This window comes from Drosophila grimshawi, unplaced genomic scaffold (genome assembly GCF_018153295.1).
Source record: "Drosophila grimshawi isolate 15287-2541.00 unplaced genomic scaffold, ASM1815329v1 contig_848, whole genome shotgun sequence".
In the NCBI taxonomy this organism is placed as follows: Eukaryota; Metazoa; Arthropoda; class Insecta; order Diptera; family Drosophilidae; genus Drosophila; species Drosophila grimshawi.
This window is the reverse complement of record NW_025063692.1, coordinates 2548784-2574626: the sequence shown is the minus strand read 5'-3', so window position 1 is coordinate 2574626 and position 25843 is coordinate 2548784. Positions and strand designations below refer to the sequence as shown.

General features: G+C 42.0%; 3 protein-coding genes across 4 annotated transcripts; 2 read left to right on the top strand and 1 right to left on the bottom strand.

Moving 5' to 3' along the window:
- Positions 1 to 1291: 1291 nt before the first annotated feature.
- LOC6569363 lies at positions 1292 to 3748 on the bottom strand. 2 transcript variants are annotated; one of them, XM_032741333.2, is made up of 2 exons: positions 3598 to 3748; positions 1292 to 2875 (listed from the first exon to the last, which is right to left on the bottom strand). In XM_032741333.2, exon 2 carries the CDS (start codon positions 2818 to 2820, stop codon positions 1366 to 1368), a length of 1455 nt encoding a protein of 484 aa, XP_032597224.2. In that variant the 5' UTR covers positions 2821 to 2875; positions 3598 to 3748; the 3' UTR covers positions 1292 to 1365. The 2 variants fall into 2 exon arrangements, with proteins under 2 accessions (XP_032597224.2, XP_043072011.1); XM_043216076.1 differs by having other exon boundaries at positions 3659 to 3748.
- Positions 3749 to 8369: 4621 nt separating this feature from the next.
- LOC6569362 (serine/threonine-protein kinase CST20) lies at positions 8370 to 11013 on the top strand. Its single transcript, XM_001995634.3, has 2 exons — positions 8370 to 8424; positions 9549 to 11013. The coding sequence occupies exon 2, from the start codon at positions 9568 to 9570 to the stop codon at positions 10954 to 10956; it is 1389 nt and encodes a 462-aa protein (XP_001995670.2). The 5' UTR covers positions 8370 to 8424; positions 9549 to 9567; the 3' UTR covers positions 10957 to 11013.
- A 13628-nt stretch (positions 11014 to 24641) lies between these two features.
- On the top strand, positions 24642 to 25463 carry LOC6569361 (calcineurin B homologous protein 1). Its single transcript, XM_001995633.2, has one exon. The coding sequence runs from the start codon at positions 24689 to 24691 to the stop codon at positions 25301 to 25303; it is 615 nt and encodes a 204-aa protein (XP_001995669.1). The 5' UTR covers positions 24642 to 24688; the 3' UTR covers positions 25304 to 25463.
- Positions 25464 to 25843: the final 380 nt, after the last annotated feature.

The window sequence follows — 25843 nt, the reverse complement described above, 5'->3', positions numbered from 1 at the left end:
CCCGATGTGTGCACAACTTGACCAGCTAATGAGCCAGGGTCAGCCAGCATAGTGTTGTTGCTACAACCATCAAAAGTAGTCCTGTGAAATGTTGCAATTTGTAAACTGTGGGAAACTTGAGAAAATATCCTCATTATATGCAACTAGAAGAAGCCCAGCGGGATTTGCTCAGCTTAAAGTAAAATAGATTATCCACTAATTAGAGCTGGTTCTCAGTTTCTGCTTTTCTTGAAATTTGGTTTGAATTAATCGAGAAAACAGACAATGAGCAAGAGCACATCCCTGAATGGGATAGTTATATAGTTTACCATATATAAGCCATATATATGATATATACTAAAATCATTTAATTTATGATGTGCAGAATTAAACTTCTGCTGTTAATTAATTTGAAAAGTATTATGGGAAATTGACTTTCTTAAAAAGTAACTAATTTATGACAGCAAGTCAATCTTAATTTGAATGTTCAATGCCTAATAATATTGTCATATAGTCCTGCAGCCTTTAGAACATTACTCTGTGCATATATATTCTCGATTATCGTTCTTACGCAAGTCGATATAGTCAAGGCAGTTTATCACGTGGCGATTTATCCAAGTTATTCAGACCAAACTAACTCCAGCTACGCAAACAAAATAAAAGATTAACATCAGAAAACTACATCAAATAAGGAGCAATCGCTCGGTTTATCATACATATGTATATATACATATATGTATATACAAAATTGACTCCCGTCGTAATGTAAACTAAGAGATGTCCAAGTTAGCCAAACTCTATTGTTTCTTTGCCAAATGGAATGAGTTAGTAGCAACAATTGTTGCTGTTGCCCACATATAATTACTGCTTGCAATTAACTCAGTGTCCTGTTTGTAGCTTGCTCTTCTCTCTCTCTCTCTTTCTGTCTATATATGTCTGTCTCTGTCTTTTCATAACAATTGCTTGTCCTTTTTGGTAGCTATCAAAGCATAAAAACGCCCATTAAGCAGGCGCTGTGGGAAACACTTGCAACTTTGTGGCCCGTGTGTTATTTTTTGGTTTGTTGGTTTGTTGTTCACTTCCTTCACCTTCACCTTCCCGGGAACTTGAGGAGCTGAACACTTGAAGAGCATGCGCCACGCTTCGTTGGATCTCAAGTGGTCTTTGGCATTAAGCTGGTTGCGTCCAGTGTTTCGACTCTAGACTCATTTGTGGCTTGTTTCTTTCGACTGTGGGAACGCCGACAAGAGCCGCTCATTAAAAATAAATAAAAAATATCAACAATAAGATTATAATTTCCATCATTAAATCGTTTATTCTTTACATATACCACAAAAAAAAAGTCTTAATTTAATTGAAAAAAAAATTGTTTCTAGTGTAATTTCATCAACTGTCCTCATTTAGCGAGAAGCTCAAACGCCGCTTTGTCGCGTCTCTCGCCTCCGGCTGCATCCAGATTGCATCCAGCTTACAAGCAGCCTCCAGCTCCTCTCCACCAAGTACCAGTTCCAGACCCGTTCCTGCTCTTAAGCCCAGCTCCTCCTCCAGCTCGCAGTCGCTGGTGGAGTTGTGTCCGCTATCAGGGCTTATGTGGCGGGAGCGGGAGTGGGGCAGCTTCTGGGCAGAACGCGAGGCGGCTGCAAGAAGCTTCTGCGCAGACTGCCTAACGCTCGACGAGATCTTCGTGGTGATCTTCCGCTTGCGCCGCACCACACGCTGCCTGCGCAACTGCTGCTGCAGCGAACGCCTCTTCCCACTCTTTCCCCCCACTCCACATCCACCTCCAGATCCAGACCCAGACGGAGGCTGTAGCTGTGCCTGTTGCTCTTGCTGTTGCTGCGGGGAGCGCACTTCTCGCTCCTGGTAGCCGTCTGGCTGCCAGTACTCGCAGAGATCGCTGGCCGGGTCGAAGGCGGGTCGATAGGTGGGCGAGTGGACGACCGTCCTTGCAGTCGAGATGAGACGCTGCTCCTGGCGATGATGTTGACGCTGGCGTTGACGCAGGCGTTGGCAACTGCGAAGGGAAGGAGCAGCACCTGGTCGACTGGCCACGGGTGCCTTACGAGTGCTCTCCAGAATGGCATCGATCATCCGCTCCAAGGTGACATCGCCCATTTGAGTCGAGCTGAGCGTTGTCTGCTCAAGGAGAGCAGCAGGAGCAGGAACAGCAACAGGAGCAGGAGCAGGAGTAGGAGGAGGAGCAACAGCTGCTCCAACAGTTCTGGCTGGCAGCTGTGGCAGTGGCTTCTGTTCCAGGTAGCGTGGCTTCTCGAAATAGCTGTCCGGGATGCCCATTCCACGCAGCGCCAGCAGTGGGCCTGGAATGATGTTGTTGCTGTTGTTGTTCCCATTGAGTCCGTAGCTGGGCGAGAACTCCGCCTCGAAGGTGGGCAACGTGGAGGCGTAGACCGTTGTTGGCTTCAACTGACTCCGGGCACGGTGCAGAGGAGCTGTTGTGGTGGGCGTGGCTGGAGTCATGATGTTGCTGAGATCCCGGAGGAGGGGCGTGCGCGGACACGAGGAGGAGGAGGCGGAGGCTGAGTAGGAGACTGTAGAGGCAGCAGCGGGCAGCGGCGTCGAAGTCAACTGATTCTCCTTGCCCAAATTTAAAGCAGGCAGCAGAGAATTGCGCTTCTTCAGCTTGAAGCGCTGCTGCGCTAATCCTGCAGGAGTCGCCTGTGGAGTGGGGAAAGGAGTCCCAATCGAAATTGGAGTTGGAATTGGAATTGGGGCTGCCGCATGAAAGTCATTGTAGTCGATGCCACTGCCAAGGACAGCTTGGACTGCTTTGCCCCCCTCCAGGTAGGAAGGACGCGGCTGGTTGACAGCCCACTTGAGCATCTTCAGATGAAGCTGCTTCTTCTCTTGCTGCTTGTGCTGCTGACTGCGTTGGTGTCTGCAAGTGCGGGAGGAAACAAAGTGGTTCGGTTAGTATTCTAGCTTGCAATATCGCAGAAAATGTCTGTGTGTGTGTGTGTGTGTCTGTGTGTGTGGCATTCTTCTGGCGTGGTTCTATATATATATATATTCTGTGTATATTTTGTGTAGCTTTTTGGCTTTGCTTGCGCCTCCTTCGCAATTCGCAATTCGGAATTCGCCAAGTTGCCGGGTGAGTTTTTGGCGCGCTTTTCGCCAGAAATTGTGAATATGTGCGTAAATGCATATATCTGTATACATACATATATATCTATGAATACAGTGGTACAAAATGCACCGTTTCAATTCTTGATTTCAAGTCGAATTTCTGCAATTTACATTCTTTTGCCAGCAACCCATATTTGTGTATTTATTGTTAAATGAGGCAGCAAAAATGAAATCAAAAAAGAGGCTGCAGGCACTTTTGGCAGAACTCCTTTAGCGGGCAATTAAATTCCCTGTACGTAGAGTTACCCTTGGGAACCCCCGCTGAACAGCTTGAACTTGAATGAAAATTCAAAAAAAAAAAAAAAAGAAAAAACAGAACTGCAAAACTGGAAAATATTTATGATATGCAAATATGATATGCATATTAAAGCTCAAGGGAGGAATGCAAAATGCATTACAAATTCCACGAGATGAATGTGAATATATGTGAGTGTGAGTGTGAGTACGAGTGTGATTCGAACAGTTGATTCATACTTTGCTGAGCTTTTCGAATTAACTTTGGCTTGGCATCCATTTTCAATGCACTTTTAATTACCTTTTTCACAAGAATAGGCACACAGATTTTTCAAGTTTGCACCAGTAAAAAAATAAAGAAATAATTGTTGCAGATGGAATTAGTATTCAAATTCAAATTCAATTTCAATTTCGGTTTCGGCTTCGTAGCGAAGCGAGAAACGTGCACTCCGACCGGCTTGTGTTTGCGTACTGACTTGGCTCTGGCTGCAGCCGTCGCGTCGCTGCCTCAGCTCTCTGTCGCTGCCTCAGCTCTCTGGCGCTGCCTCAGCTCTCTGTCGCTGCCCACTGCACTGAGAACGAAATTCACACGAAACGTGTTGCGTCGACGCAGAGTGAGCGCGCGCTCAGACGCTGAGACACAGTTGCGCAGTCAGAGTGCGAGAGGGCGCTGGGAGAGCGAGAGTGAGAGATAAACAACGGCAACGTGTTGCCTTCAATTCAATCAAACAGATTGAACAGAGGAATTAATTGAATGTGAGCGTGCTGGTTCAATTCAATCAGTGACTGGACAAATACAATATAAAATATGCAGCTGATGGGAGAAAGGTGAGGGGAGGAGGGGCGGGGCGGGAATAAGGTGAATGCGAACGGACCTATTCAAAATGATGCTGTGAAAAATCTGTTAAAAATTATACAAAAGTTATACTAGACTAGCTGAAACAAAAATGTTACATGAGTTTTTTTTTAGTAGTCGCTCTGAAATTGAGGGCGTGGTCAATATGATGTAAATGCATATCTTTGACGGAGGTTAGCAGCAAGTTTGCTTCCAAGTCTGGTGACGCTATCGTTCAAATTGTAGGATATATGCATGTTTTGGGCCTTACAAATTCCTAACTTGAACTACGAAAGCGAATCGAATTGGGAATTAGTCAAATAAAGTTCAAAATTGTTGAAATTCATTATTCATATTGCCAATAATATAACATAATTTATGCAAATATTATGTTTCAATTACAGCTTGTTGTTCCTGAAGGCATTTGGCATTAACTGATCCGAGTGGATCTCAACTTGCATTGCGATTTTATCTCAATTGTGGGAAATGCAAAACTGGAGCAAAATTATTTTACAGGATTGAAAAATGCAAAATGCTCGACTTGAAAAAAAAGCAAGGATTGTTATTTAGAACATATGTTATTATCTTATTAAACCCATTTCGATGCCCTGAATTTATGTATTTAATTATTAATTTATACATTTTCTGTGTTGCCATGTGAAATTCATTGCAATAAGTGTTTTTTGTTGGTTGTTTGTCAAAGGAGTTGGTCAGGATAGTCGCAGTTGGTAGGGCTGCAACTGCAAGTTCGTTTGCTTATCCGATATCGGCATGTAAGGATATCAGCAAGGATATGACTCGTGTGTGTGTGTGTGTGTGTGTGTGAGTGCGTGTGTGTGTGTGAGTGCGTGTGTGTATGTGAGTGCGTGTGTTTTTCGTGTGTGCTTAGCTGCTGCCAGCTGCTGCTCCTTGCTCCTTTGCCCGCTGCCCGTTCGCTGCTTACGCCACAAAACATAATTTTCAATTACCTTTCTCGCAGCGTGTGGCTCCTTTCACCTTGAATTTTCGCCAAGAAAAGGACAACACACACACACACACACACACAGAGAGTGAGAACCTTTGTACAATTTAGCTCATTGTTTATGGGACAAGCGCCGCTGTCGCTGCTGGCGTCGCTGTCGCTGCGAGTTTGAGAAAAAAAATATGTTGTGGAAAATTGTGCAATTGTTTTGCAATTTATTGGTTAAAGGGCTCGGGCAACGGATGCCTGACGTCAGATTCCAGATTGCTGATTCCGGACTCCCATCTTTGACAATTATGCAACATCCTGCGCTGCGGCAAACGCCAACGCTGACGCTGACGCCGACGTCGACGTCGACTTTTGTTTAGAGCGCAAATTTATGAGATTTGCCGTGAGGAACTCTCCTCAGTAATCGAGACTGGAGAATTAAGTAAAGGCGACAGCTGTTCAGACAAGAGCAGGAGAAAGCAATTAAGTAAGACAGAGACAGAGACAGAGACAGAGTGAGAGAGAGAGAGAGAACATGTTAAAATAGATTAAGAAAACTCTCACTGGATAAATTGTACACAAAAAAGTCTGTACTCAAAATGTTTTATTTGTTTTTGTTACCAATTTGAAAGGATTCCATAGGAGCAACTCTCAAAGGTTTTCAGCATTTCTGGAATGAAGACCACCTCGTAGACCACTTGTCACTGGCCAATATGAATTGAGTCCTGCCAATATCTTAGTGCATTCCATAGAATGAATGGCTATCCTTTAATCTATTGTGAGGTGTTTTTCCCATGCGGAACTGGCTGAAGTTTGATCAGATTTGAATTGATATGATGAGAGTAGATAGTTGTTCACATGAAGACAGTATTATAGATTCCATATTCACATTATTTCCGTCTGTTATAAGTCATTCCTAATGGATGTCTGTGGCAGACAGAGGCCTCCATCTGATTTAGATTGCTTTGAATCCTGGCTTTATTTTTAAAGTTAATTTATTCAATTTATGCAAATTTGTGTCATTCTTTAGGGGAATGCCCTTTTTAAATAACTATTCTCTTAATGATAAACCACTGGAATTTGGAATATTGAATGTGTTGATGATTTGGGCATCCTTTTAGATGCCAAACCTAAGTTTGAAGAGCCTTTGGTGTCCTGGTTTTCAACACAAATAGACTATTTCCAATGAAAAGTAAATTTAGATTTAATTTGTATGATTTAAAAAATAAATACATTTTTGACGAAATCTTTTAGAATTTGCCAACAAATACCTTTGGATGGATCAGTTCTCCCAAGAATATTTTATTCGACTTTATTTTTTTATATTTAGTATTTAAAAGAATCTAAAACTCAAAGATAATTACTGCATAGCAGCATTAATATTTATATTATTATTAATTTAATTAATTATTATGCTTAAACATGCAAAATGTGAATTTTTTGCATTGTTCCCAAGCTGATTCGGTAGCAAATTTCCAGCTGCTGTTCCAGTTTTTGGGGCAGGCACAGCTGAGCTGAGTGGTCAATAAATAAAAAGAGAACAAAAATAGTTGCAGATAAATAAATCAATAAGATGAAAGAATGATTGTCATTGGAAGCGCGCGTTCTTGGGGCAGCTGCAACGGGAGTGAAAGGATCTTAACAATAATCTGTCGTCCTGTCAGCCAGTCAGCCATTGAATCAAAGCCAATTTAACGCATTGGTCATTACAACGCCTCTGATCGAGACTGAGTGAGAAAGACAGATACAGAGAGGGAGAGAGAGAGAGAGAAGCAGCGCGAAGGGAAGATAAATTAGGGCATAGCTGGGCAACGCCTGGCTGAGGATCAGGATCAAGATCAATTCGGACGTCCTAACTTTGCCGCTAATAAATTGCCCAACAATTGCGCAATTTCTCATAGCTGAAAATTGAAAATTGCGAAAAAAGGAAAATTCTTAATGCAAACACTTCACGCTCAGATTTGCTACTGTTTTTGTTTTTCCATTTTCATTTTCTTTGCCTTCTTTTCCTTAGCCCAAACGGGCGTTATCCCTCGCAACACGCACACAAACGGGAACATGGCAAGGACATCAAGATAAAATGCGCTTGCAAGGCAGGCAAAGGACGAGGAGGAAGAAAGGTAGCTAATCTTGAATCACACACCGATAGCGCCAGGGACCCCTCAACCCCGAACAGCTGTGTGGGATTAGGCGCTCCTGCTTCGGTTCTTGCCCCTCCCTCCCGCCCTGCCTGCAGCCTTACTCTGAATGATGGACCATCATTGTGCATTTCATCACTCAACTTATATCATATTCGTGTCTAGGTTGGAACTAACTTTCCGATCTTTGTATATATCTTTATTATATATGAACTCTTTTCAACAGATTGTTGCTATGGAAACAATATAATATTATATTGAACAGGTAAAAAGCCAAAAAAGCGAATCAGAAAGAGCCCAAAACGAATCCTGACTTTAAATTCAAATTTGTGCAAATGAATGTTTCAATCAATGTTAATTACTTAATTTATTTGATAGATCAGTCCTCAAATGATTGATAGTGACTCAGTTCAGTTGAATCTAGAAAAAAAGAAGTATTGCCAAATAGAAAATATATTTGTTCAATCAAAAATATATTAATCCTTCAGATACAAGAAAGCTGCTGAATACATTTGAATATTATTTGTAGTCGGTAAAACACCTTTCGACATAAAGACAGAATTGGAACGGGAATATCATTTCACACATTGTCCAAGTGTTTATTAAGTATTTATTAAGTAACATTGTTGAATTATATTTAATTTATTGCTCCCAGCACATTTTATAAGTGTGCAAACTGAATTGATTTCAATTTACTCTTTTACTTAACACATTCTCTCTCTCGCTCTATCTCTCTATCTCGCTCTCTTTCCGAAATTCCAGCAGCCGAAATGCCAATACAACGGTGTTGTTATTGAATTGAATGAGAGCGCAGATAAGCTCGCTCTCCGCTCTCTTGGTGCTTGGTGTGGTGGTTGTTCGACTCGAGCAGAGCTGAGCACGCAACATGACGTGCCTGGCGAGCATCAGTCACATTTCGTCTGCGCCTCTGAGAGGACTTCGTGTTCCGTTCGTCTCTTTTTATTCTTCTGCTTCTGCCTCTGTATCAAACGCGAGCAACGAAATAAATATTTTTTGATTTCGACTTTTGACTTTCGACTTTTCGGTTTATTTATATGTTGTATTTTTTATATATTTTTTTTGTGTTTGTTGTGAACACGCTGCTTGGATAACGCAACAAGGCTTCGCTTGAAAATAAGAAAAAGGTAATGAGAAGGAGACAAGTGCATTAAAAATGCATTAAATATTAAATATGTGCAAATGTAGACCAAGAAAACTCAGCCAACCATCCAAAGACTCAAGCACGAAAGTGCAACCGACTCGACTCGACTCGAGTGCTCTGTGAGAAACTTAATTATAAAACACCCCATTCAAAAATCATCGCACATAACATTTTCGTATTCGTATTCGTATTCGTATTCGTATTCGTATTCGCATTCATATTCATATTCATATTCATATTCAAATATTCACATCACAAATTGTGCGCGTGCGCCGCGTTAATTTTTTTTTAATAATTTTTAAAAGTTTTATTTTTTTTTTTTGTGGGTTCCGAGTTCCGCATTGGGTATTCGAGTTGGGCTCTTTTTCGTACTCGTTTTCGCATTCGTTTTCGATTCGATTCGATGGGATCATCATGTGAAGTGCGCTTGAGAGTAAAACGGGGCAAAAAAGGAGGCGGCCAAATGCGCAAAATGCTTTCACGCATTTTCGAGTGCTGCACAAATATTCCAGGGAGCATCGCATTTCGCGTTTGGGCCACTTGAGTGGCCCGATTTAAATGGCCAGCGAGTGCCGGAGTGTAGAGTCTAGAGTGTGCCAGAGCCAGACCCAGACCCAGAACCAGGGCCACCATTTTGAACCACCCAAAAACACACACACACACACACACACACACAGAGAGTCACAAACACATCCAGCGAATCCAGAGACGCAGCTGGAAATTGCCTCGTTCTGAATTTGCTTTTCTTACACTTTGGCACTTTCTGCTTTTTGCGCGCCGTTTCCCGTTTCTGTTGCCTTTGCCTTTGTTGCACGTCGGCAGCTTTCAATTGTTGCCTGCCCCAGCAGCCGGCAAAAAAGCTATGCTGCCTGCGCGAGTGCGAATTTGAAATCCTTGCGAAAATTCTATGCGCAGCAAACCCGTTTCAGCTAGTCAAAGGACAACCCAGCTACAAGTTCAACGAGTTTTGTTCATCCTTTTTTTTTTTTTTGCTTTTTTGCTTTATTTCTTTACTTTTTTCTTGCACGCAGACAATGGCAATCTGCTTCTTAACTAGCCAGTTTCATCCGTACTCATCGCTAACTTGATCCTTTGCTACTCTTTCAGATCTGCAACAGCTGCCACCATGCTCAAGTGGGCTGTCAACCAGCCGCGTCCTTCCTACCTGGAGGGGGGCAAAGCAGTCCAAGCTGTCCTTGGCAGTGGCATCGACTACAATGACTTTCATGCGGCAGCCCCAATTCCAATTCCAACTCCAATTTCGATTGGGACTCCTTTCCCCACTCCACAGGCGACTCCTGCAGGATTAGCGCAGCAGCGCTTCAAGCTGAAGAAGCGCAATTCTCTGCTGCCTGCTTTGAATTTGGGCAAGGAGAATCAGTTGACTTCGACGCCGCTGCCCGCTGCTGCCTCTACAGTCTCCTACTCAGCCTCCGCCTCCTCCTCCTCGTGTCCGCGCACGCCCCTCCTCCGGGATCTCAGCAACATCATGACCCCAGCCACGCCCACACCCACCACAACAGCCGCTCTGCACCGTGCCCGAAGTCAGTTGAAGCCAACAACGGTCTACGCCTCCACGCTGCCTACCTTCGAGGCGGAGTTCTCGCCCAGCTACGGACTCAATGGGAACAACAACAGCAACAACATCATTCCAGGCCCACTGCTGGCGCTGCGTGGAATGGGCATCCCGGACAGCTATTTCGAGAAGCCACGCTACCTGGAACAGAAGCCACTACCACAGCTGCCAGCCAGAACTGTTGGAGCAGCTGTTGCTCCTCCTCCTACTCCTGCTCCTGCTCCTGTTGCTGTTCCTGCTCCTGCTCCTGCTGCTCTCCTTGAGCAGACAACGCTCAGCTCGACTCAAATGGGCGATGTCACCTTGGAGCGGATGATCGATGCCATTCTGGAGAGCACTCGTAAGGCACCCGTGGCCAGTCGACCAGGTGCTGCTCCTTCCCTTCGCAGTTGCCAACGCCTGCGTCAACGCCAGCGTCAACATCATCGCCAGGAGCAGCGTCTCATCTCGACTGCAAGGACGGTCGTCCACTCGCCCACCTATCGACCCGCCTTCGACCCGGCCAGCGATCTCTGCGAGTACTGGCAGCCAGATGGCTACCAGGAGCGAGAAGTGCGCTCTCCGCAGGAACAGGCACAGCCTCCGTCTGGGTCTGGATCTGGAGGTGGATGTGGAGTGGGGGGAAAGAGTGGGAAGAGGCGTTCGCTGCAGCTGCAGTTGCGCAGGCAGCGTGTGGTGCGGCGCAAGCGGAAGATTACCACGAAGATCTCGTCGAGCGTTAGGCAGTCGGCGCAGAAGCTTCTTGCAGCCGCCTCGCGTTCTGCCCAGAAGCTGCCCCACTCCCGCTCCCGCCACATAAGCCCTGATAGCGGACACAACTCCACCAGCGACTGCGACTTTGGGGAGGAGGCTGGCCCATTTGGCGTTTGCCTCCTGGAGGCGGCAACCAAGCGGCGTCTTAGCTTCTCCTTTCACGAGGACATCTCTGTGGAGAAGTAAGATGAGTTCCTGCGCCACAAAAAAAAACAAAAAAAAAACTGGAATTCAACTTCAATTTTCGGCTGTCAAAATAATTGTAAATAATTTTTTTTAATTGTTTTTTTTTTTTCGCTTGTTGCGTGGAGAACTTTGAAAATTCTGACAAATTTTTGAATTTAGCAAATTTGTTGCTAAAAGCTCTCAATTGCCTTCTTTAAACTGCAGCATTCCAATTTAAGATTAACTAATGAATTATAAACATTTTTTTTGATCGTAATAAAATTGCCAACATTTTGAGACTCGTTCAACTATTTGAAATTGATTTCTTTTATTGCTGATTATTCCCAAAATGAGGTAAGTATGCATTTTTAAAATTATATTTTACGACTCCAATCTTAACTGCCAGTTTAGAGAGACAGAGACAGAGAGGGAGAGAGAGAGAGAGAGAGTATACCAATTTGTATTAATGCACATAAAGGCAGGTTAAGCAGGCGTTAGGAAATTTGTCTGTGGTTTGACAGAGGTAGGAGGGGTGCAGGGGCGTAGGGGTGCAGGGGGTGTTATAAAAAGGGCAGCGGTAAAGTCGTTGAACTACCCTGTTGCCAGTTGTTGGGCAGCCAGTAGTTCAATGCGAGCATATCCTGCATATCCTGTGTGCTCTGCATATAGCATATATCCTGTTCCTGTTCCAGGCGTTTACATGTCATTTATCAGACACCTGTGCAGCAAACAGTCCGGCGAGTTCGCAGTTCGCAGTTCGCAGTTGCTGTGGGTGCCCCTTGTCTAGTTGCTACATTGCTGATGCAACAAAACGTTGCACAATTTGCATAAATTTGAATATTTGCTGCTGGTCGACAACAAATGTTTTGGTATATGGTTTTAAGGATATGGTTTGCTGGCAGGCTGCCCACATGAACCAAGTAATTTATACACAGCAAGAAAATTTCAATTTCAAAGACAAATACTGAAAAATAGGAAATCTGTGGGAAAACTTTCAATTCAACTTTATCTTTATAAAAGTCGAAAAGTATTACAAGAAAAGTATTTCAAGAGAAAGTTTTATTATTCTGCTAATGAATTTTACCATTTTATTGTTGTTTAAATATATTAACATATTGATTCAAGTGTGGCATTGAACATGTATAATTTTTAAAGTCAAAATTGTGTTTAAGAAAATATCAGAATGGAAGCCAACAGTTTTTCTTGCAGTGTGCAAACAGTAGTTGTTGGGTTGCAAGTAGTGCAATGTGTGGCACTCTGCGGCTTGTTAGGCCAACAGCTTTTGTGAGGCAACCAGCCCGAACAAAGTTATGCAAAGGATATGCATGCAATGCAATGCATATGGAAAATTGTTGAGGCCACAAAACATTCAACAAAAAACAAAAAACAAAAAAAAAACAGAAAGAAAGAAAAAAATAGGCAGGCAAACAGCTGCTCGGGCGCAAGATCTGGCAATGCGTGGGTCGTTAGCTTCTGGCTCTCCTTAAATGTTTATTAAATGCCTTTCAAGTTGCCATTGTTCAGTGTGTGTGTGTGTGTGTCCTTATCCTGCTCCTGGCTACTGCTGCTGCTGTCCATTGTTGCCGTGCGCTCAATTGAGTTTCCCTTGGCGCTGCAGCTGCTCGGGCTCTGCTCTGCTTTGCTCTGATTTGTCACATAAGGACTCGCGACGCACGCTCCTCGCACATCCTTAAAGAGCCTGCGCTGCTGCGTCGGCGTCGACTGCCACTGCCACTGCTGCTGCTGCTGCTGCACACCTAACGGCAATTGCGCCAAAAATTGGACAAGCAAAAATGAATTGTAAGAATACACAAACCGAGCCCAGGGGACAGATGTCGTCGCTACTCAGTGTGTGTGCGGGTGTGTGTGTGTGTGTGTGTGTGAGGCTGGGTTTCTGTGTGGCACGTGACTGCATTTGCAACACCAACGCAATGCGTGGCAAGTTCTCAAGTGTCTGCTTCAATTGCTTCAAGTGGCTGCCAGTTGCCGATCCCGACAAATGGGTTAAGTGCCGGAAATGGCCCAAGCAGTGGCAAGGGACGAGCAAGGGGGCAGATAAAGCGAACTGCAAGTTGCAACTATTTCTTTATTTGCCAATCGAGTTTCGTATTTATGCAGAAATACAAATTAATTCATATTTACTTCAAAAACAATCTTTATTCGAATATTTGCAGTTGCTTTAGTTACCCTTGCCAGCTATGCGGAAAATCAGATACATTTTATAGATATACAAAAAGGATATTCACTTCCTTTTTTACCATATATATTTTGTTTTTCGCACAGATCCAAACTGATCCTGGCAGCTGATAAAAAAGATCAGCTGCGCAAAAGATAACGTTGGGCAACTCAATCAATGTCAGTGGCAAGCTGGCAATTGCAACTGTCAATAAATGGAGCACTCAGGCACAGGACTAGCGCAGGACAAAGCGACAGAGGGGCGAAGGGCGAATGGGGAAGGGGGAGGGGCAAGGAAAGCGCAGTAATCCCAAGCGACGTGCGCGATAAGTTCTTAAGGAACCTTATTTTGCCAACTATTTGTATTTGTCAAAGGATCGCATTTCCTTACCGCGAGAGAGGGACAGAGAGACAGAGAGAGAGAGAGAGAGAGAGAGAGAGAGAGGTAGATGGGCGTAGAGAAGACGAGACGATTAATCAATGTGACGTGTGCGCATTTTTTGTGCCTTGTCCTCAATTCTCGCTTTGCTTCTTCTTCTCCCTCTCTCCCTCTCTCTCTCTCTCTCTCTCCCTCTCTCTCTATTGTGTTTGGTCTACTTTTTGGGACATCTTGCCTTGCCAGTTTCAGCATTTTGCGCGCCAATGTGGGAATATGTCCTTGTCATTTGTTCAGATTTGGTCTTTCTGATTGAGTTTGGCCTGTGTCCCTTGACGAATGTCCTGTGCCTTGTGCCTTGTATCGCTCTGCTTCTGTCCGAAATGGGAGCGCAACGTGTGAAATTGCAGTTTCATTCAGCTCATTTGGCTTTGTATGGCATCTAGTCCAAGATCTCTTCAATATATATATTTGAAGAGAGAAGTGAGATCTTTTGCCTTTTGTATGTAGCATAAGATCCTTCGCTTGATAGCTTCTCTGTCTCTTCTCTTGCCCAAATAGAAGATTTTAAGCACAATATATCTACAAAAAGCGATCTGATTGGGTCACAGACCAGTTATAGTTGATAGTCAAACTCAGATACTTTATAGGTCTTTAAAGGTCTGGCAACAGTATGACAATATACATAGATACCTCTGCATTTGATCTAGTGTTAAGAGTGAAAGATCCCGAATATTAAAAGATATATTAGAATAAAGATCTCAAAAAACCCGCAGCAGTCGCCCACTCGCCACAAAAGATGATCTTCGAAAGATCCTTTGGGGTTACACATTTCCCAGCTAAACCGCAAGATCAAACAATTCAATTGAGAAGCATTTGCATTTAAAAGCGTGCAACAGAGAGAGAGAGAGAGAGAGAGAGTGAGAGAGAGAGATGAGTTTATGTAAAGGGTTGTCCTTTGTTGTTCTTTACGATTCCATATGTAAATGTTGTTTGCACGACAAACTTTGAAACTGACAATGCCAAACGCAAAACTAATAGATACATTTATGCCGATCTGTTACAGGATAAGAAAAGGTCCTTGGGTAATTAAAAATCCTTACGGTCATCATTTGGTTGCGTTGGGAAAAGGGGTCAAAGGTGGTTTGCCAACTTAACTCAACCTCAGCCTCAACCTCGGCATCAGCATCAGCATCAGCATCTGCATCAGCGACTCTGTTTGCATTTGGGCTTCGGCTTGGATTTGTGTTTTGGGTTTGTCTAATTGCTTTCCATTAAGTGACCTGCATTTGGAATCCGGTTCTTAGCACTTAAACCAATTTTCTATTTGTCAGCTTTCAAGTTGTTTACTCTGCGTCTTCTGATCCTAAGACGATAACACTAGACCCGAAACTTTTACTCGGGTCAACCTCAACGCAACGCATGACTAACGAATCTTGATCAGCAAATCACCTAGGAAAGATACATAGATGGGTGCAAAGCATTAAAATTCATAGATGACATTTAAACTTGGTGCTATTAAGCAAAAATATATATTAAAATGAGATATCATTTGGGATTACAACTTTTAATAGTTAATTGTTGCAAATAATATAATAATAATATATGGAAAATATAATACTTTCTTTGCTTTTTCTACTCGATCCTTTTGCATCTCTCAATCCAGGTTATAATATAATTGTAATCGATTATCAATATGAATGCATGTTAGTCCCATTGTGCCAGAGTTATCTGCTCTGGAATATCAATTATATATCTCTTCCCAAATTTTCTAATTTCTTCCTGACTATCGGCCTCAGCTCACTTGTGGCTGCATTTTGATGAATCAGTCGGAAAACTGAGTTTCCCCTATGCCTAGCTCGACTGGACCACAATATTTACACACAAACGTGTCTCGCGTAAAAATCGTTTGATATTTTCTTGTGTATAATAACAATAATATTTTCCTTAAACTGCTCGTAAAATTGTATGCGACGAATGCGCACTTAAGGATATGGAATGCAATTTAAGGATCTCTTCACAAGTTTTACGATCGGGCCACAAGTTTTTATGACCCGCCCATAAATCGCGCCGACTCGCGACGATTTCGAGTCCGGAACATAAACAGTAATGCAATTAAAGTCGACAAAGTCTTCTCAAAGGGCGTGTGTCACACATGTAATGACAATCAAACACAGAGGCAATCGAGAGTCAGGGAATCGAAGGCGAAGTGATCACAATCAAATTGCACCTTGGACCCGCATCAACTGTTGTCCTGCCGATTGCCGATTTACAAATGGTTTTTTTTTTTGGCAACGACATGTGTGCGAATCGAAGGATACTATTCGAAATTAGCGTATGCAGCTCCTAATTAGCTAACAGCAAAACTACCAACAACTTCTAGCTACATTCAGCTGAGGGTTGGCTGATTATGCTGGCGGATCCAACAACGGTTTGTATAACTCGAACTTGGTCAATGATTGTCAAACGAAATACAATTTTTAGCCGGCTTGATTCCTGGATTGAACATATATATGGATATATATATATATATATATAGACTTTCCAAATGAATAGTCAAGTCTCGATTTACTCGAGAATCGAACTTAAAAATGTATCATTTTAAAGATATTTCGCATGAATTTATATAAAATTTGGAGTTTCTGATTGAAATTGAACAATCAACATTTAATTTATAATCAATCAGATATCAGATACTTTGTTCGCTTATCATTTGATTGGAACTTTGTTGAATTTGCTGGATACAAGTTGCTTTTAGAGTATTTCTTCGATGGCTTGTCGAGCACTGTGCAACAAAGTTGAACTGAATTTAGCTTAAGCTGAGGTCCTTTTTTACTGTTTTTATTCTGTTTTTCTTCTTCTGCTTTTTTGTTATCCCAAGATGTCGCCGCACCTGTCGGCGGCTTCATTAAATAGCGACGAGTCGAGCGGGTGCCAGAAATGCCACAGAAATTCGGGTCTGCTCTCGTTTAGAGTCATCGTTCTGCACTCGATAGGCAATCAATTGAGTGCGAGGGAGGAAGGGAGAGTCCAACTACAATGTCGGAGAGCAGTGGCAGTGGCAGTGGCAGTGGCAGTGGCAGTGGCAAGTCCCTTGCGACAGGATAAACGAGCGTCAAACGTAGTGCGAACAGGTGCAATTTGTATTTAATATTTTGCAGGCGTTGCTTCAGCTTTTCATTGCTCCAATTTGTTGATTGGGTCCTTTCGATGCTTGGTCCTGTTGTGTTCTGCATATACATGTATATTTATATGCATATGTGCTGAGTGCTAATCTATATGAGTTGCAGACTGCAGAATGAAAGGGATCTGAGGATTAGCTGCGCCTCTGAAACTGCCGCCTTAACCCTAATGGATGGCAGGCAAGTCGTAAATAGGCTTGGCTTCCATCCTCCTGGCACACTTGCCGGCGTGCGGAAAGGCGGAACAAATGTGTCACAAATGACAGAAAGCTGCCGCTGATCGGGTTTGTATACCATCTGAACCCGAACAGGTAAAACGAATCTAGCAAAAACAAAAAAAGAAGAAAAAACCCAAAGGATTTTAGTATAGGAGTAGATTACTTAGCAGGCAGGTCCTGTTTTGTTTTTTTTTTGTTTGTTTCAAACCAAAAAGAATCGGTAAGAAAGGGTATTACGCAAAGACATAGAGAAAGGATATCCAAATACTATATCCCATTATGAGACGCGTGACCATTTGCTCTCAGTAAATGCCGATTGAATGGCGAACAGTTTTTGCTTCAAGGACATTAAGGAGTTGTGAAAATGAATGCTCTAAACTATATATAAATATTAAATATGTATTCACAATTGATCTACGGAAAAGCGAATGTTTCTCTCAATGAACGTGAACAATTATTTTGCTGAAGCCAGGAGTTCTCTCTCAGTTAGAACCGGGGACATCAACTGAGTCGGGTAGCCAGTCCTAGTCTTGCCCAAGGAGCTCATTTGCTATGCGGCTTGCGTCTGCATCGAATGCTCAAATGTTGCGCACAAATTTCGGTTCGAGTTTGCCCAGTTTGCGAACCAGTTTTCCGCCTTGGCGCAACTGACACATTAATTGCCTGCCCGAGTTCCTGTTCCTGTTTCCTTATTCTTGCTGCCCGCCTCGAACTGGATTCGGGACACTTTTCCAACATTTGCTGGCCAAAGCAGCAACTCAAATGGTTCAAATCGTTGTTTGCCATGCCAATCTAATACGGTGATTTTTCATTTCCTCATTTTCCCATTTTCCCATTTTCTCGTTGTCTCTTTGCTCATCTCAGTTTTGGGCTTAATTAGTTACCCTTCCCCAATCTTTTGTGGCAGCTCAATATGTTCTTTTACTTCTTTTCATCTTGTTTATTCTTTATTTACAGCACAGCACAGCACAGCACCTGCAGCAACTAAATTGGTTATCAAATTGAAGTTGCTATGATCCGTCCCGATCCCGATCCCGATCCATCGCCGTCCATTCTGCAGGTGCTTGAGCTCCCCCGCTGGCATTTACATAAATGGCGCGTGGCTGCCAGGATGATCACAGATCGAGCAAGGGATCAACCTGTTTGGCAGATGCCTCATATGCTAAGCAGTTGTCTATGCCAATGGCTCTGTTGCTGTTGCTGTTTCTGTTTCTGTTTGTGCCTCTGCCTCAGTTGGTTGCCACTTGCCGCTTTTATGTTGACATCTGATCGACCCTCATCAAATGCGTCGATTTTAATGTTTTTCTCATTTTTCACGCTTACCCAACGCACATTTTCCGCTGCTGCTGCTGACCAACTGCCAACTGCCAACTATTAACTGGAAAAGGGTTGCCCAATTGTCCGTCTGTCCGTCCGTCTGTGCGTCCACTCGTTTAGTATTTTTACGGGTAGCAAATATTTCTTTGTTTTTCTAAATGCCACGCGGCACGCGCTTTTCTTTTGGTCAGCTTTCCATTTTATAATGCCCAGTAAAATGTGTAAAACGGGTATCTCAAAAAGCAGACGTCTGCTTCTGTTATCTGTGCTTCTTCTCATTTTCAAATATCTGACTTCAATCAAATTGAATATATTTATTAATTTTTATTACAGAATGCATAGATCAAAGCATCTTTATGGATTGGGTAGGTATTTTATAGCATTCAAAATGCAATCAAATTATAATAAATATAATCAATAATAAGTTTGCCTCAGGCTGAATACAGGGTATCTGTTAGTCGAAAGCCAACTTTGAACCGTTGCGAGCAGATTGTTTTGACATTTTGATTTGATGCGATATGAAAAGCAAAATGCAATGCATAAATCATAAACCCAGACCCAGACCCAGACCCAGTCCCAGATCCATCCCAATGGCAACCTCAAGGCGTGTCCGCCTTTGGTCGCCACTGGTCAAGCCAAAACAAAAGCAACAAGAAGGAGTGCAACAAGGGTGCAACAACGCAACAAAGCAAAAGCGAAGAATGCGAGAAAAGTCGAAATCTTTGTTTGGACAGTGGACGAAAAGGCGCTTCGAAGGCAGCTTTCTCATTAGTGAAATGCGGGAAAACTTCCCAAAAAATGTGTCTCAAGAGAAACCAGAAGCAAATCCACATAGCCAGGCAGAGGGAAAGAGACAGAGAGAGAGAAAAGAGATAGCTAGCTCAAATCAAGTTGGCGGCAAATTAATTTGTTGAGCAGCCGCATCTAGCAGAGAAGCGTCCCAAGTGACAGGACCAGTACCGGGACAGGGACAGGGACGGGGACGGGGACAGGGACCGGGTCCGGGTTCCATAACAGGACAAATGCTGATCTATCAAAATCGTTTGACAACTGAAAGGCTTGCGTTGCAGTGCACCTTCAAGCCTGTGCCAGGACATGTCCTGCAGCATGTCGCCTAAAATGCTTGATTTTCCACGAAAAAAAAGTCTTTGGGCCCTTTTTTGGTTCGCCGTTTTCCTTCATTTGCATTTAACCCTTGAACGCCCTTTGCTAGACGCTGCGGGACGTCTTCCAATCGCCTTCGTCCTTGCTCCTTGCCGCACTTTTCGTGGTGGTGCATTGCTGCCTCTTTTTGAATTTGTCTATGTTTATTATTAAAAAAAAAACCCCAAAAAGAAATGTGAAAATTGTTGAAAACAATTTTTGTATTTGAGATTGTTTTTTGATTTTTTTGTTGTTTTTTTTTTGGTTTGTTTATTTCAATTAAATATGCAAATTGTCTGCATGATGCTGCACAAATGTCAACTGCAAGCGACTCTTCTCCAGTGATATATTTCCCAAAACGGGACACTTCAAGTTGCGCTTAATTAACTAATTGCTTTCCGAGCTATAGAGGGAGAGTGAGAGAGAGAGAGAGAGAGAGAGAGAGAGAAAGAGAGAAGAGAGAAGAGAGAACGAAGACAGCTCTGCCAGCAGCTGCCGAAGCAGTTCGCGCAAAGTCATTCTCCCATAAGACATCAGTTTAGAACATTTAATTATTGCCAATTGCAAGTAATTTCCACACTCAATGATCCTGTGAGCCATTTCGCATAGAAGAAGTAAGAAAACTTAATGCCAAAATGATGTTTGATTCGATTCGATTGTGACTCAAGCAGGATGTGTCCTTCGATCAGATTCGATTTACAATTTTAAATTTGAAAACAAGTATTTTAAAAATATAGTTTATAGTTTGCTATTGAGTATTTATGTTGTGACAATTAAACAATTTGATAAGCAGAACTCTTTAATTTAATGAATATGTATTCCATGACTTTATTATGCGACACTAACAATAATAACAATGATAAAATATTGTCTGAAGATATTTGATGGCAATTATGTTTTGTTAAATGTTTAGAAAGCAAAGAACTTTAAATCATAATTAATTGTTTACATGCTTGAATTTGAATAAATAGCTTATTGTTAGTCGTAATTGTATCCAAACTATTTTAAATGCAGTTCTTTTTGGAAAGGTTTCAAATATTCATTTAGCTTATTTATCGTTCGAGTTACAATTGTTGTGAGAGGGTTTAGCAATTGGCTTCAAAAGCCTTCACATAAACCAACAATTGTTGTGAATAAGCCTAAATATAAATATATGTATATCGGAAATAATAAACTTTATATCGTTTCGGAATTATTGTATTTGCCGAGAAAGCAAACCCCAGTTGCAGATCTTAAATTATTTGAATCTTTCAATTTTAATTCACAAAAAATAAGCATGAAATCTTTAGTTTCCGAGCCAATGGCCTGCTGAAGGCGGCGAGGGGTGTGAAGAGGGAAAAGGAATAAAATAATACGGTAAACTTAAAATAATTATAAGGCTCGACGGAGTGCAGAACAAGAAGAATCAGAACCAACAACAACAGCAACAACAACATCAGCAACAACAAGTTGGACAGGACAAAATGCTTGTAATGCGCATGGGCGAAAGGACACCCCGAAAGGACAGTATGCCTCACCCCTCACCCGTTACCCGTTGGTGGCGTGAGGCAAAAAAAGGAAGAAAAAAAAAACACACACACAAACTAACAAAACAACACCCAAAAACGAAATTGAAATCGTAATTGAAAATGAAAATGAAAACTTGGCGTAATTGCAGTTGCTTAGTGAAAGGACTTAACAACTGGCAAAGAAGCAGGAAAATTAGAAAATGAAGGAAAACTAGACCATGGCCTTGGTTTTTGTTGTTTTTTTTTTCATTTCTTTTACAAGGCACCTTTGCTTTGTTCCCTTTCTTGTTCTTGTGCGGTGTTGTTTTAAGGGGTGAGCGGTGAGGGTAGACATTAGAGGAAGGGGTGGCCTAGGCTGGGGTGGGGTGGAGAGAGTTTGAATTTTTTTTTAAGGTACTACTACTGCTACTACCCCTTGCCTCAGCGAACAGCGAATAGTGAAAGAAGTCTTGGGAAAGTGGCAGCGGCGCTTGCTTTTTGCTTGATTAGATTTGATTTGTGTTATTTGTGGCATTTCGCTACTCTCCTCTCTCCTCTCTCCTCTCTCCTTTCTCCTCGCTCCTCGCTGTTGTCCTTGGCATTTCCTGCTCGTCGTTCCACATTGCAGGCTACATTTAATTTCTAAATTATCGACACGGCACTGCGATGGGCGTTACAATGGATCGGATCGGTGTTTTTGGGTAGCACGGAGCACAAAGTCTCCTGCTCCTCGGCAGACCTCTTTCGACTCCTTACCATGCTCCTACTGTGCATTGCTGTTTTTGTTTTGATTAAAGAAATTATAGTTCGTACAACTGTAAAATCAATTCCGATTTCAATTCCGGTTCCCATTCCCATTCCCTGTGTTGGAAAGTAGGCTATGAAATCAACTCTTTGGCCGACTGTTGCATGTGGCAACATGGAAAAGTGCAACGTTAACATTTGCCTGTATGGCTAAGGCTAATGAGGCAATTTAAATGCTAATTCTCTCACTTTAAGCGAACTCAACAAAATATCAAATTATAATCCAAATCATGAAGAACTGACATATTTGAAAGCAGCTTCCATTTAGGGGGTGTCCTTTCCGCATCCAACATATCCCGTGTGTGTGCCTGCAGCATCAGGGTAGGGCTTACAAATTATGAATATGAATATGAATATGAATATGAATGTAGCGAATGCTTTTATTATTTAAATGTCAAGCGCATTTAAAGTCTAAAGCCTAATACGATTCAAGTTTAATGGATACACAATACCAAAGCGAATAGTCCTTTAAATCGATTTGAGAGTCGGATGGAAATTCGATCAGTTTGAGACATCAATCATCACAACTATATCTATTCTATATCTGTTCAATTAAAAATTTAAATTTAATATCAATGAAACTGCCAAAAGGTAGTTGCGAACTGCTCAAATTGTATCTATAAGATTAAAGTTTAAATAGATGAAAGTTTTTAATCTCAGAGGAATTGTATTTCTGAGAACTATCTGTGAACAACAATTGTATATCTTAAATAACGAATGTATCTGTTAGACACAAATATATGTGGACTATATGGTAAAGTATCTGTAAGATGCAAATGTATTTAGCTGCTACAAAATATTTTGTGATATGCAAATGCATTTTTGCGATAGAAACACATCGGTTAGATACCAAGCTATCTGTGAGATACAAGCTGCAGTAACTTTTCGAGAAACAATTTGTATCAAATGCCAAAAACTAATGAGCAATATTTTTCAATAACCCAAGAATTGATTGTCAATCATTATACTTGTAGAGGGTGTCATAATATTGTTAGGAAGTTTATTATGCATTCGCAGAAACCTACAAGTATAATTTGTTTCAAAGGCACAAAAACATAATCATTTCCCGACTAAAATGTAGATTTTCACAGATCTACGAGGATTATCTATTCTAGTCTTGTTGTTTTTTGTATGGATTTATACGATTTTAAAGAACTGTGTCACATTTCGATATTTCACGTTTGTTTGCATTTCAGTCAGCTTGGGAGTTGTGGTACGAGTATTTGCTCACATGCCGCATTATGAATGTTGTTTTTATTTTTTATATTTTTCCAAAATTGTGATCGCATCATTTGGTCAACGCATAACGCAACGACAAAAGGACTCAGGACGCGCCGTAACCTAAACAAACAAAAGCTGCGGCTGCTGTGCACATTTGAAAGGCGCGTGCGCCACTCAGTTGACCCACAATATCCAATGGAAATGGGAATGGAAATGGAAATGGAACTGAAAAAGAACCTGATCCTGCCACAATTGACCGCACGCGCGCCTTCTAGTTTTGAAAGGTCAGCGGCAGCCGCACGCAGCTGACTTTTCCCGAGCAAACAATGGAAAAGCCTTTGCCTTAACCCAACTCCCTACTTTATTTGGTTTTTCTTTTTTAATAAACAAAACAAATAGAGCACAAAAAGTGCATTTCATATTTGTTTACTTTTTGATAATTTCAAATGATAAATGTGTTTTGGGAGAAGGTTGCTAAGCCGCGACAATATGACGCAATTAGGGTAATAATTTGAGGGATTAGTTTTTTGGAGCTGTAGCAACCACCCAGCACCACAACGAGCAGCAGCAGCAGTAGCACCACCACCACCACCACCACAGTTGCAGCTAAGAAGTTCAACTTCAAGTTGAAAGAACTTCTGGCGCTGCGGGTCGCGGCGGGTCCTGGCGCGAACTACTTGCGGTTTTTTTTTTTTTTTTGTTTAAATTATAACGAATTATGACATATTAAGATTTATATTTATGAAGCGCGCTGCACAAAGAACTTTTGCCAGGATGAGAAAAACAAGAACAACAACAACAACAAAAAAAAGGAAGAAAAAAATGTTCACAGGAGGCGACCGCAAGATGCTGCGATTCGCTGGCTCGCATCCTTGTTGCCTCCTGCGCCTGCTCAAATTTCAGCCTTTTGTTAAATGGGCGCCGGACTTGAACTTGGCACAGCTGTTCGGCGGCAAGTCGCGTCCTGGGCGAGTCCTTGCGCCGTTCGTTCGTGTCTCTCTCGCTCTCCATTTGCCTCGGGCGCTGCCTTCGTATTTTATGATTTCATATTTTGATTTATTGTTTTGCTTATTGTTTTGCAATACATTCACAGCATTTTTTTTTTTTTGGCCATGCCTTCGTCTATTGTTACCCTCAGTCCCGGTCCTTTTGCCACTGATCCTGTTCACCATGCGGTTTCTTCTTTCTCGCAATATTTATGTTAATTTCTGCTCAACGGTTTCTGCCAGCTTTGTGCGGCCAAGTCAGAAGCCAATAACACGAAGCGCCTTTGTAGTGCCAGTTAACAGTTCACTTATGCTGAAATCAAACTACTGAATTCATACATATCCTGAGCAATGTTGAATGCAGAGCAAATAGGTGTTCATCTTTTCCATTATCTTCTTATATATATGTGGAAGATGATTATGGATAGTTGGTAAAGACCAATCTGCTCGAATGTTTAGTACTTAATCAATAAAGCAAGTTGCAGAAAGACAAGCAAATCAAACACGAATTTTCTTGGAGGGTGCGAAATATGGTCACTCTAATTCGGGTCCATTGCATGCAACAAGAAATGCTGCATACTTTTAGATGCTGAATTTCCACTGGTAGAAATTTGCTGCATACTTTTAGGAGGCAGCAGTTAAATTTTTACTGATTTTCAAAAACATGGCAAATGCGTTCAGCTATGAACCCAAACACTTGTAAGCATTTAACTCGCATCTCGAATTGAAATGAGTTGAATGCTGCTGTGAATTTATTGTCAAAATTTGAGATCTGCCATACTAGTCGGAAAGATACAAGTCCGATAATCTGGAAACAGCAGACGTCAAGCAATAGTAGTAAATCATGGGCCAGATAGTCAGCCGCAAGCTAAGCGAGACGGAGCTAAGCGCACACAAAGCAGCGACGGGACTGTCCACTAAGCAACTGGAGCAGCTGCATGCCCGCTTCCTGGCGCTGGATCGATGTCAAAGCGGGTATTTATCGCCAACGGACCTTTTGCGCATACCGCAATTGGCACAGAATCCAATGCACCGCCAGATAATCGATGGCTTCTTCACGGATCCAAGCAACGATCGCATTGATTTTGCTCAGTTTGTGCGCACCTGTGCCACGTTTCTGGTGCCGCCATCTGGAAATTTACGTGCGAATGGACGTGCCCAGAAGCTGCGCCTAATCTCCAAAATGTTTGATACACAGCGAACTGGTCACAGCATCGAGCGATCCGATTTTCGGCGTGTGATGAAATACATGTTGGACAGTGTGCCGCCAACGGATGGGATTGCCATATGCCATCCACATCCGGAGAGCAACGAAATGGAGTTGCTGCAACTGGAGGAGCTGGCGTTTGGAGATGGAATAGCAATAGTGGACAACCAAAGCATTTCGTACGAGCAATTTGAGCTGCGTCTCGACACAGCCGTTGTGGAATCCAAATTGGCGATCAGCAAGTGGTTGTAGTGCGGAGTAGCCCGTCAAGCGGATGTCAAAATCCAAAAATTGTGCGCAAACTGATTTGAAAGTATTTTTGGTTGATTATTGATTTCGTAGATTTTCAATAGTTTTGTTCTTTATTCATGTCCACAAATTGCAATAGTTAAAGTTTTTATTTTGATTTCACTTTCACATATAGTATATATATGTTTATGTTCTGATCCGTTCCGGTTTTTTTGCTTTTATCTTTTTGTTTGTTTTAGTATTAAATATTTATTATTTGTAATAATATTATAATATAGATTTATCTTTTATAAAAGTGCGTTTGGATAAGTATTTAGCGAGATTCGTGCTAAAAAAAAATACAATATATGATAGAAGATAATACATAATAATATAATAATCAGAATATAAATGTTAATAATGAACATGACTTTTCATATGGCAGGCCGCAGGCGCCTTTAAAACTCGCACTATATAGCATTTAATATATATATATATATATATATATATATATATATAGTACTATATATTTTGTGTAATTCATTATGATTATGTGGTTTTTGT